Below are 13349 nucleotides of genomic sequence, written 5' to 3'. Positions count from 1 at the left end.
TGCCATAATCAAATTGTAAATGCTCCCCCTATGGGTCGAGCAAGTGGGGGTCTCTCAATCTGGGTCAAGATAAAAGCTGGTGTGCAAACGAAATTGATTAAGAATAATGCAAAGTGTTTTATGGCATTGAAATATATCAACAGGATAAAATTATGTCTAATTAATTTTTATAATAATGATTTTATATCCCACCCAAATGAATTTTTTTTAATGTTGTTTAAATTTATAGATGATGTGATCGTTGGGCAAAAACATGGAATTTTTGATGGTATTTGTATTGGTGGAGACTTCAATGCTCATATGTACCGTAGCAATTATACATGTAAGAATGGAGAAGAATTAAGCGACCATCTTGCCCCTCGTGTTTTGTTAAATGCAATGGAAATCGCCGGTACTGAGGGAAATAATGTCTCTACCCCCACATATATTGGTCAGGGGAGCACCTCAACTATAGATTTCATATTTGTCTCTCCAACATTGTGTGATATCCTAGAAAAAGCCGAGGTTGTTTGCTCTCCCTATAGCGACCATTATCCATTATTAATACAACTGAAAAACTATGGGACCAATCAAGTTGAAATTAATAGGGTAACTGGAGTAAAAAACCTGGAAGCACCCACAGATGGGTTAAGGGTTATATGGAAGGGTGTGGACAACAAGGGCATTTTAGCTAATGTGATTCATAAACATTTCACATTAATTATGGATTGCCTGGCCTGTGACAAACCGGGACATGTTATCATCGATTCCTTCTGTGAACTCTGTACTGCCATTAAAAGAGAGATCTCTAAACCAGCACGGGCTAATAGATCTAGTAACCCACGCTGGTTTGATTCAGCGTGCTCACGGGCCAATAGAGATCTGAGGGACGCCATTAAGACCATACCTAGAGACCTGATACTTGTAAGAACAATGAGGGCCAGATATAAGTCTACATTACGTACCCGCTCTGAAGCACTATTGAAGGATCATTGGGAGGCTCTTGTACGTACTGCTGTTTTAAAAGACACTACAGGGTTCTGGAGGGAGGTCAAGGCTCTTAGATCACTTGGTTCCAATTTAACACCTATCAACTGCAACATCACGGGGGATACATGGGCCGAGCATTTCTTTAAAATTTATGCTGTTTCAGGGTCCCCCTCTGATACCGTTTTCCCTGTCAGGTCTTTGAAGTTTGAATTATACGAGGTTGAGGATGCTATATCTGAGAGTGCGGGCAATAAAGCCTCTTGCCCTGATGGTCTATCAATAGATCAAATCAAATCAGAAATTAGTCTTTGGGCACCCCTCCTTTGTAACCTTTTTCATAATTTATCTGATAACCCCATCCCAGACTCATGGTCTAACAGTGTTATCGTGCCTATATTAAAAAAATCACCACCCCCTTTTCTGAATCGTAATTATATTAAAAAAAGGCGACAGATCAGACCCAGGCTGCTATCGCCCGATATCACTGATCGACAACACTTTAAAGATTCTTGGGAGGGTGCTTTTTAAGAGGATAAGCAGCTGGGCCAGCGAAAATGATATTTTACACCAATGCCAGCTCGGTTTTAGATCTAATGTGGGCACTGTTGAACAATGCTTGGACTTGAATCTGTTAACAGCAAAATATACTATTGTAAAAAAGTCCCCCCTGTATTTTGGTTTTATGGATTTAAGTTCTGCATTTGATTTTGTTAACCGTTCACGTTTGTGGTCACTACTCCTTAAATATGGTTTAGACGATTCTTTGGTTTATTTTCTTTCCTATTTGCACAGGGACTTAAAAGCCCGCGTTCGCATCAATTGTGAGGGTGAGGTCTCTAAAGACATTTTAATCGGCAGGGGGGTCAGACAGGGCTGTGTGCTCGCCCCCCTGCTTTTTATTTTGTATATCAATGAGTTGAGCAAGACCCTATGTACTTTAACCAACGACGTTCCAATTGTTAATGGCACCCCCATCCCCGCCCTATTGTACGCGGATGACGCGGTGCTAATGGGCCGCACACCTAACGCTTTAAGGATTTTAATTTCAGGTTTTGTTTCCTGTATGGCAGACCTGGGTCTGTCGACCAATTTTAATAAATCATATATTATGAACTGCGGTCCTAAAAGATATAACATCACCACAATCAAATCTGGAGAAAATATCCTAAAAAGCACAAGCACTTTTCCGTATTTGGGATTACTTTTCTCAAATTCAGGATCCTGGCAACCACATGTCGCATATGGGAGAAATAAGATTGGCAAATCTATTAATTCGGTTCTCTCCCTCCGTCAACCAAGACATGCAGATGTTATCTCCTCCCTTATAAAGATTTACCGTACTCAATGCCACCCCATTGGCACGTATGGTTCAGAGGTGTGGGGATACTCTAATTGTATTTCTATTCAAACTGAGGAAAATATATTTTGCCGAAAGGTATTGGGGGGAGTTGTCTCTGCGGCAACATATATTTGCCATAAAGAACTTAATTTACCCTTTATAGAAGACTTTATTCGTTTAAGACCAGTGCTTTTCTGGCTAAAAATTTGGCTTAATCCTTCGGCCACTCTAACATGCAGCATATTAACTGACTGTTTACAAAGTGATAGGTCCCATCATATTCCATGGCTGAATGCGGTCGAGAAAAGTCTGATTAGTGTGGGGTATGGTTCTCTATTTACTTCCCCTAACACCATAGACCATTCCCATAAGAATAAAATTAAAGGGGCCTTGAACAATCTTTATAATATGGAACGGATAAGACTTGAATATCAAAAGCCATCTGTTATTAAGTATTCTACCCTTCGTGACCCTAATGCTGGCTTATCAGTGTCACCACAGAGATATCTGTTTACTACATTAGGTAGATGGAATAGGAGTCTTCTGTTCCGTCTCCGGGATGGTAGTATTGTGAATCTGTTAAATTTTCCTCTGGGATACAACAAACATCTTGATAAGCTGGATTGTCCATGTATGACGGGTGGTAAACAAAGCCTGGTGCATTTCTTCTTTTTTTTGTAGTTTTTATAGGCTGTATACCACTCGATATTTAATGCCGTATTGTCGCAAATATGAACTTAGAGACTTTAATCTGGCATTAAAAACTTTTCGATTGTTAAGGTCAGACGAGGAGATATTTTGTGTAAGCAGCTTTCTTAAAGCTGCTGTCCGTTCCTGTGCTTCCATGGATTCACTATGAAGAAAAGAGTGAAATTGCATTCTCTGCATAATTTGCACAATTTCTTTGCACATTTTTGATGGGTGTATGTTTTAGATTGGATATGTGGAAGCTCTCCTCTACATGACATGACTTTTGTACCAATAATCATCGGTTTTATTAATTGCACTAACAAAATGTACCTGTTGTTTTAATATGTGATCTTTTTAATGTTTAATGTATACTGTACTTTTATGGATGTATTTACTCCGAATAAAGATCAATTGACTTGACTTGACTACTGGGATGTTAGCAAAGTAGTAAAGGAGCCTGGGCACCATGATCATTTTTGACAGGGCTATCCTCCCGATGGGAGCCAGGGGCAGCGTCCTCCAAAAGCCTACCTGACCCTTAAGGCTCCGGAGGGCTCGGATATGATTTCCCCCCAAAAGATCCCGGGGCTCATGATAAAGTCTGATCCCCAAGTATCACATCAGAGAGGCTTCCCCTAGACGGACCTCTCTGGGCTGGAGGTTCAGATGCAAGGGGAAGAGAGAGGATTTCTCCCAATTCACTCACAATTCCGCAACTCTTTCGAAGTCCGAGAGTGTGGTCCAGATAGTCGTGAGGTCCACAGCAAAGTCTCTGATATAAATGAGGAGGTCATCTGCATAGAGGGAAATGCAGTGGACGCGTCCCCCTAGTGGGATCCCCCAGTGGTGGCCCACCTCCTGTAGTCGGGCCGCCAGCAGCTCCATAGCAATGGCAAAAATGACAGCGGACAGGGGGCACCCCTGGCGTGTCCTGCGCGTGATCGGTATAGGAGGGGAGACCGGGCGGCCTATTCGTACCCTAGTGGAAATGTTGGAATATAGTAATCGCGTACATTCACTGAAGTGTGGTCCTACTCCTACCTTCTGTAGTACCTCGAAGAGGTATTGCCATGCCAGGGTGGCAAACAACTTCTCAAGGTCCAGGACCAGGCAGGCAGCCCGTGGGAACTGATTTTGAACCCCATCCTGGACCTGGAATAGACAGCGTAGATTCTGGGAGGCATTTCTCCCAGGGACGAATCCGCTCTGATCCGGGTGGATCAGCCTGGGAAGAAGGTCTGCCAGTCTGTCTGCTAGAATTCGTCCCAGGATTTTGCAGTCCGTGGTCAGCAGGGTAATGGGTCGGTAGGAGGTACGGAGCAGTGGGTCCCGATCTGGTTTGGGGAATGTCACCAGGAGGGATTCCCGCATAGATTTGGGAAGCAGGCCAGTCTCTAACGCCTCCCAGAAGACCGCGTCCAGGTGGGGGGCCAATTGTTGGGAGTAGGTGGCATAGAGCTCCACCGGAAAACCGTCATGGCCCGGTGCTTTGTTTCTGGACAGACGGCGTATGGCAAGTTTGATCTCCGCAACCGTAATCTGGGCGTCGAGCGAGCTGCGCTCTTCGTCTATGTGAGTTGGATTATTATGCCTGTGCTCAGTAGTTGCCGGATGTGAACCTCCCGATCTGGGTTTGGCTCCCTATATAGCAAAGTATAGTAGTCATAAAAGGCTGATACAATATCCGCTTGCGCATAGTCTATATCCCCTGCGGTGCCGCGAATGCCCGTGATTCGGCTGCGTTTGAGTATCTTGGTGGATGAGCCACGCTAGCAGAGCGCCAGCGCGATCCCCTTCCTTATGGGCCTGGGTAGTGTAAGCGCGAAAATTGTAAACCCGTAGGTCTGCACAGGCCTCCTCATATTTGGTTTTGGCTTCCGCCAAGTGTGTGGGGGGGACCTCCCGCCTATCCTCCGCTTTAGATAACTGCACAACCCGCTGTTCCGACGCTGGAACTGCCCTCTCCAAGGTCAGCTTCACGCCTGCAATTTGTCGGATGCAAGCCCCCCGCAAGACCACTTTAAAAGTGTCCCATTCCAGGGACCGAGACGCCACGGTACCCCTGTTTTCTGCAAAGTAATGTCGAATGGTGCGGTCTGTTCGTTTCGGAATACCGGGTCTAGAAGGCAGTCCTTGGGGAGGCGCCATGTAGGGAACGGTGGTGTGGGTGGGCACCATGCAAGGGGCACTGTGTGCGCGTCATGGTCCGACACAACCCTGCCTAGATAATCAGAGTTTGTAACGCATGGCAGGAGAGATCGCGCACATAAAAAACGGTCTAATCGGACCCGCAAGTTGTGTGGCATCGAATGAAAAGAGTATAATTTGGTGGTCGGGTGGATATGTCGCCAAGCATCCGTGAGTGACCAGTGGGTCACCCAGGCTCGGAAGGCAGCTGTGTGCGCGTAGGCCAGGGAGTGTTTGGGGAGGGTGGGACCTATCCAACGTTAAATCTACAGAACAATTGTAATCTCCTCCCAACACCCATGGAGTCTGCGTGTATCCCGCTAAGGTGTTTGACAGGGTACCCCAGAATATTGTTTGGTCTGAATTCTGGGCGTAGATGCTGCCTACTAGGATGGGTTGTCCGTCTAAGAGCCCCTATATCAGGGCATAACGGCCCTCGGGGTCAATCCGCCTGCTGAGTTCACGGAAGGGGACTCCGGGCCGAATCCAGATGAGCGCGCCTCTTGCGAAGGCGGAGTACGTGGTACCACAGAACAGGTCGCGCCATTTCCTCTGGAGTTTGCCCAGTTCCTCCCCAGTGAGGTGTGTCTCCTGAAGGGTTATAATCTGCGCCTGCTGTCACTTAATATACGCATATACCGCATAGCGTTTCCTGGCCGTGTGCAACCCCCGCACATTTAGGGTTAGAAACTTCACGTCTGCATGTGCCATAATAGATGTAGTGTCGTGATATAACTGCGTGCAGAGGCAACCGGAGTGGGGTCTCCCATCTTTGTCTGGTGGGTGAATCGTGCAAAGCTGTATAAGGTTGTACGTTTACGCCCCTGCCCTACAAATAGGAGGTATCGGAAGGTCATGGGTAGCGGGGTAGATGAACTGAGAACTGGGGACGGGAAACTATCCCAATGCAGGGGGCCTATCGCCGAAAGCGATACGTCCAAACCAGCTCTCCGAGTGAAGGAGAGCGTCAACGAACAATTAACAATCATGGGGTGGTGGAGTGTGCATGCGAGGATGGTCCTCGGCGGGCTATGTAGGAATAATGTGCGTCATGGGCCTATAAGAGGTGGAGAGCAGTGCAATGAATGCGCGCTGAAGTGAATAGTATTCGTGTAGGGGGGGGATACCCGGTCTACCCGGTCCACCCGGGGAAGGTGTGGCCTCCTTTGTGAATATGTACTGTCTGTGATCGGAGGCCTTGTGAGTTGGGGATACACCTTCTAGTGAGTCTACTTGTCCATTAGCTGATAAGATCCGCTGTCTGAGGTGTCACCCGAGGCAGAGTGACTGAGTCTCCCTTGGATGATGTGCCGTCGCTGTCGTCTTCTCCCGCAGAAGAGAACAGTCGTGGGGCCCCATTCAGGTCGTCAGATCGGGGCGAGGCCTGCAGTGATGAGACTGCCCGGAGGACTTCCCTGCGCTCCTGTATTATGCGTTCCAGGTCCGGGAAATCGACTGCGAGGCTGCGCGCTCTAGGAGGTCTATCAGTGCGTCGCCTGGTTTGACTGCGTTTCTTGGGTTGTGGCGCCCTGTGTCTCTGGCTCGGTTCAGGCCCCAGTCTCGGTAGTCGCGGGCAGTGCAGCTCTGCCCAGTCCCGCGCCTCCTCCGCACACGTGAAAAAAGACTGTGGAGCCCTTATAAATGATGCGGAGCCTAGCGGGGAACAGCAGGGAGTATTGAATGTAATTTGCCCGTATGTCCAAGAAGAGCGACCTCTGCTGCTGCACTACCCTGGCATAGTCGGGGAAGACCATCACTTGTTTGTCGTCGACACAGAGAGGGCCAGAACATCTTTGGCCCTGAGTACGGCGTCCCGGTCTTTGAAATGCAGGAATTTAGCCAGCATCGGGCGAGGTGGCGCTCCGGGAGGGGGCCGACGTGCCGGCACCCGGAGGGCGCATTCAATGGAGAAGAACGCCGGCCGGTCAGTTTCAGGAGTGAAGGATTTCGTCCATGCGTCCATATGGCCCACTGGATCTTGCCCCTCCACTCCCTCCGGCAGGCCCAGGACCCGGATGTTGCAGCGTCTAGAACGCCCCTCCAAGTCGACCATGCGCTCCTCTATGGTGGAAAGGCGAGTCAGGACATCCCCAATCGTCTGCTGGTGGTCTTTTACCATCGGTTTTAGATCTGCTAGTATCTTCCTCCCGTCGGCGACCTTGTCTGCCAATTTCCGGTGGTCATCCTTGACTAGGGCTAGGTCCGCTGCTAGAGCACCCAGCCGTTCCTCCATGGATATTTGGGATTGTTCAATGGCGGCCAGGACGCGGTCCAGCTTGTCCGATATTGATTGGTCCGGTGGGGGCGCGGACGACGCGGCGCCTGTCTGGTGGTGAGGCATATTCTCTGGCACAGTCTGTGGCACAATTGTGGGCTGCGTATGCCTAGGTTTCCCCATCGTGCTATTGAGGGAGGCTGTGTGGTGCTGGGGCCGCGTGCTGTGGAGATCGGGTGGGCTCTGTGTGGGGCGGCTCCTTCCACAGACTCGAGTGTCGAACGGACCCTGACCCCCGCTCCAGCCGCTAATGTGGCGTCCGCTGTTATGTCTGAACTATTGGATCCGGGGGCGGCTATGACTCTCCGTCCCCGTTCTTCCCTGAGCACCAGATAGGCGCCCTACGGGGTACAGTTGGCACAGGGGTCGGACCAGTCCCTCCTCACAACGACTCCAGTGGTGCTTTGGGTTCACACAGGCTGCAGGGGCCGATCTTACCCGGTTTCTGTGGGCTTGTTGACCTGATCGCGGATGGCCGGGGAGTCAATAGAGCCCCGGACCGGGCAGCCAGCGGCGTACTAGTCCGCCATGTTAAGGTCAGGCACGCGGCTGGCGAGGCCCCGGCAAAAGGCGGGAATCCTGCATGCCCCCCCCTGTACACAGCAGCCCGGGGGGGAGGCCCTCCTCTGCTCACTCACCGCTGGACGTCCGCTGCTTCTTTGCACCCTGAGCCCGTTACAGGGGGGTGCAGTCGATCGCCGGGTGCCACGATGGGGTCAGGCAACCCCGGTTCCGAGGGCGTTCATACTGTCCTGTGGCGGGGAAATAGGGCCGATCCGTGCCCGCCAGCCGCCTCCCGACAGCGCTCTAGTCTCTCACGGCTCTGTCCAGCCGCACACAAGCCGGGACACCTTCCCGGCACCTCCCGTTGTGCCCGATGAGGCAGGACTCTTGGGATTTGGTCGCCAGTCTAAGGCGCGCTGCGGCGCCGCACTCCCCGGGGTCCGTCGCTGATGGTGTGGGCTGCCACGATGTCCGCACGGCCCAGAATCGCTAAATGGCTGGTGTCACAGTCGGCAGCGCCGTTCCTGTCGCTATCTGTAAGTCCCAGTTTCCGGGCATTAGGCTGGGATGGACGCGGCCGCCATTTTGTCATCACGCTGCTGGGGAAACGTCTCACTTCGATTCCGCCTCAAGATCCGCTCCGTTTCAGTGGCGACACCGCGTCGCCGGTGTCAGCAGGGGCTCCGGTCTCAGGATTGCGGAGATGGTCAAGGACTGACGCCGTGGAACGGTAAGATGGACCTCAGCAGTGCACGTTGATGGAGCGAGGTACTGAATGAAATTTCGTTCAAACTCGCAAACTTCCATAAAAACCGTAACTGTATTAACAAGTATGTGATGAATTATTAACCAACTTAGTTTTAAAATGCATATACACAAGAAACACGAGGGACTAACTTATGTGTTCTATGTTGCAAATGCAAGTGAGTAGAAAATAATAAACTAACCTTGTCTATTGTCTTTGTCAGTATTAAATGCGGCTGTTTAACTAATAGCATGTGCTTATTATGTGTGCTTATGTTATGTCTTTACATCTTTTCTGTGGCATAAGCTCGTGGAGGATCCTGCGGCCTAAAAGAAGAAGGTAGATATAAATGCAGCTTTGTGTGCACAGCTAGGTAACATAAATTAATGGGTTAATAATTAGCAACGGGGGTGGGTAACAGAATGGGTCTCAATTCTCTAATTAATTGATGTCTTGTGTTTGTTTAAATAATGGTTTCCGAGTGAGGCCTAAAGACATGCTGGAAAAAATGGCGTTTTAGAATCCTGTCCAGAAAGAGCGTTGCATTGAAGTGGAAACTTTTACCACGTTGACAAGTTTTGTCAGAAGAATGCAAACTTAATAAATTGTGTTAAATGTGCTCTTGGAGAGAAAGATTCAAGGACAGGAAGCGGCAAGTTTGCCAAGCCAAGGAAGTCATGTTCTGTAACTCAAGTGTAAAGTAACATTTTTGAGGAAGCTGCGTGATTCGAAAGTAAAGGACAATGGACTCTAAGAAAAGCCCGATCTAGGCTTTGAGAATGGTGATGACACTACATGAACTGACATAAGTCAGCCAATGAGGACACTGGCACTGGATGGCAAAGAAATGTGTACAATTTAGAGAAGATTAGCTAGTCAGAAAGGTATAAAACTTGGCCCTAAGGGCAGGAGGGCGCTTCTCGCTTTCCGATTCCTGAAGGGCGTGTCGTGCTGTTGGACTTTTTGGCGCACGTAAGGATAGCAGACTTTAATGATTATTCTTTTTAGGTGGAGCGAGTTTTAGACAGGGAAATAGAATTTAGAGAATGGAAACTGTTATATTCTTTAATTCATGCTAATTGATTTGCCTTTGAAGTGTCGGTCTAATATGTTTTCTCCTTAATAAATGCTGCATTCAATTTTGCTAATAAAATAAAGATTCTTAATAAAATGCTTTTTCTTGAATAATAAAGTTAATAAAATTAGATTTTTGGGGGGAGGAGCCAAGCTCGCGATCGTAATGGTCGCTTCGTAGCTCGGCTCCGTCAGCCATCCGGCCTGCAACACATATCCTGCTTCATATCCTGCCCCAAGACGACACACTCGAGCGGATAAAGATGCGTGAATTATTGCTCGTACTCACCGTCTGACCTGGAGGCTCCTGCATGCAGTGATTCCGAAGTTCTGCCCCCGGAGAGAACGGGGCCTCCATGGAGTCGGGACCGGGGCCTCGCCTAATGGACTCAGCCCGGCGGTGGTGTCGATGATAGCCCCGGCCGAGAGAGGTGCCTGACAGCGAAGGGCCGTTGTGCGAGTAACCCGGTGGATCCGGCCCGGGTCTGCCGCGGCGGCAGTGGTGCTGGTGCGGGGTGCGGTGCTCCGAGGACTAATCGTGTGAGGGGATGCCCCCCGCCACTGTCCCGGCCATACATCCTGGAGCCATGCGCCCGGACTCTGTTCGTAGACCGCGCAGGTGTTAGTGCGGCGGACCCCCGACTTGGGCGGCTCTCCTTTCTGCACCAAGGCTGTCATTAGCGGGGTCCCCCCCTTAATTTTTTCCCTTTGTGTGCCGGAGGGGATCCGCATCTGTGTGCCGGCTTCGAGAGCCGTAGAGAGTGGTGTCGTGCCTGGAATTACAAAATGACGGCCGACGACCGGGGCTATGGATATCCCCAAATCGGTGGACCTGAGATGTTGGACGGCACGGAGACCTTGCTGTGTGAGCATGAGCCTACTATCGGTGATGTTATCAACGCCTTGCGATCCCTGCACGCGGCCTTGATCCCCGGTGCCCCGGGGGAACCTGTGCGGTCCGCCGCCATCTTGGATGGACGGCTATTCACGGTATCTTCTTGTTTCGATGGAGCCGCTATCTCGCCCCCCCTGGTCGCGGCGAAGATTACTGTCGCCGCTCTTCGACAGGTCTGCAATCCGGTGGCATTGGAACCTTTGGTGACTCACTGTTTGGAGTTTGGAGACTTGGACCCCGGGCTTGGGCCTGTTCCTGTCCGAGCACCCAATGGACATGGTGGACTGTTGTCTATCTCTGCTTCGGTGGGGTCGTTGTCCTGTGCTGCGGGGTAGCTCCGGTTTTTTCAGATGGCGAGACTGAACTCCTGTGTTCTGTGGCTCGGGTTAATTTTCCTGGGACACTTGAATTGTATACCCGGACTTCTGTTCTCTTGTCTGTTGATGGACCTCCCTGATCTACACCTTTGTCTAATATCTTTTCATTCGAGTGCTTTCTTCATACTGAGTTGCCTATTTCCTGCCGCTATGTGGTGGGTGGTGGTGGTCACTAAGACAGGCCTGGGGTGAGGCAACTTATTCCCGGTGGATCGCCGGGGTACAGCTTAGCGGCGGACCGGCCCGTACTCATGGCGTTGTGGGTGACCCCCTAGTGTGTTTTACGATTCTCGAGAATGTGTCGCCCGGGTTTAAAATATTGCGCTTGTATGGTTGGGCGGAGGGTTGGGGCTGAACGTATTGTTTATTGATCCTTTACTCCCCCCTCCTATTTCCTTCTTGTCTTCATGTTTTCTGTTTTCATCTTCATTCCTTTTTCTTTTGTCTTTCCTACATTTCGGTTTCGGTTTAGGGCGACAGGCACGCTGCTGGGGGGGGTAGGCCGTAGCCTTCTGCAGGGGTGCTGGGTGGGATGGGTGGGTTGGGACTTTTTTGTTGTCTTCCTTCTTAGTTCTATGGCCCTTTTGTGTCTCTTATTGGGGTGCCGCGTCTGTCCCTGTCTCCCATGGGCTATGTGGGTGGGGTTTGCATACCCGCTGCTTCCTCTATGGGGCTCTGCTGCATTTTGAACGCGACTCTCACGCCCTCCTTATTACTGATGTTCCTAATCCTTAAGTGTTTCTGCTGTGGGGTACTGGTATCAGCGCGGTGTTCTTCCCCTTCAGTTCTGTTTTTCCTCTTTTTCTTTCCTTTCCTTAAGGTCAATATGGCGGGTTAGTTTTTCCTTTACGGTGTCAATATTCCGGTTCCTGTTTTGTCTCTAATATGCTAGCGGGTGGTGGTCTTAATGAGACGAGTGAAACTAATTATGGCTTTGATTTACTGATATTTGCTCTTACACTGATGTGCGTTGCTACACTATTCTCCCACATTGTCACCCTTTAGCTTTATTATTGTCAATGACTCGCTCTGGGAACCCGGTAACGTCTTGTGTTGTAGTCAAACCTGCGATATTCCCTTTTGTATTATTATAAAATTAACCTTCATTGTTTCTTTTTGCTGGCCGTCTGTGTTCCCCCCCCCTTTGTTTTGATGCCGTAATGATTGCGATTTACTGTGTTTTATTCCGTACACTGTCATCCTGGATTTATTGCCTGCCCTCTCATATTAGTGGCCGGCCTGACTGGTTGTAGGCCCGTATTTGTATATCCTTTTTGTCCAAATAAAGGTTTTAAAAAAAACACACAAAAAAAAATTAGATTTTGAAACGACAAGCTGGTCTTGTTTATTCATGGTCTAGTTACCATCAGCTGATCCATTTGCCTAAGTGACTTAATTAAATGATATATGTTTAGAACCATGGTAAGAAATGATAAACTGCAGTTGTATATAAATATGTAAATAGTTTGTGAATAGTTTTGATTAATTAGGTCACATGATTCAGTCGTCCAAAAATTGTCTCGTTGGTTTATGGGCCTTTGTGTGTGATTTATGATTAATGGTGAGTATTATGGTGTTGGGTAGCGTTGGTGAGACAGTTTTTCTATAGGGGCGTTGGATCAACGTCTACCATCATAGCCCGCTTGGCCATGCCCCCCCAGAGGGAACGCAAATATATCGGGGGTATTCGTGATGGGGATGGTAACCTCACCCACTCCGATGATACCAAGGCTAACATTTTTGGTAAATTTTATGGGGAGCTCTATCGTGCACTCCCTCCTATGCGATATTACAACAGCAGTGTCTATTTTCGGTGGACCTTCCCCATCTTTACCCGGCTACCGCGGAGCCCTTACTTAAATACACCCATTTCAGAAGAAGAGGTTGGACAGGCCATCTCCAAACTCAAGCTTCATAAAGCGCCGGGACCTGATGGCCTCACAGCCCAGTTTTACAGGTGCTATGTGTCTGAGCTTATCCCGCAACTCACTGCGTTGTTTAATGCGATAGCCCTAGACGTCCAGGTCTCAACCTCGATGGCTGAGGTGGTGATAACTGTCATTCCAAAACCCAGCAAAGATCCCCAAGGCTGTGCCTCTTACAGGCCCATTGCTCAGCTTAATCTTGACGTGAAACTCTACTCCTCAATTTTAGCCACGAGTTTGGAGGACCCGATGCCAACACTAATCCACCCTGATCAGTCCGGGTTCATAAAGGGACGGCAGAAGCATGATAACATCTGGCGCACTCTGCACCTAATCGAGAAAGTATCTAAATTTATGACCGGCAATTCC

General features: G+C 49.3%; 1 protein-coding gene across 1 annotated transcript in view; it reads right to left on the bottom strand.

The window, feature by feature from the left end:
• Positions 1-13349, bottom strand: part of LOC144773691 (uncharacterized) — a 134748-nt gene that overhangs the window by 86777 nt on the left and 34622 nt on the right. Inside the window, 2 exon segments of the mRNA XM_078658840.1 lie at positions 3705-4639; positions 7068-7541. Coding sequence (XP_078514966.1) covers positions 3705-4639; positions 7068-7541 — 1409 coding nt within the window.

The sequence above is a fragment of the Lissotriton helveticus genome, chromosome 8 (genome assembly GCF_964261635.1).
Source record: "Lissotriton helveticus chromosome 8, aLisHel1.1, whole genome shotgun sequence".
NCBI classification, from domain to species: Eukaryota; Metazoa; Chordata; class Amphibia; order Caudata; family Salamandridae; genus Lissotriton; species Lissotriton helveticus.
The sequence above is the reverse complement of the archived record's forward strand: the minus strand, read 5'-3'. Positions and strand labels throughout refer to the sequence as shown.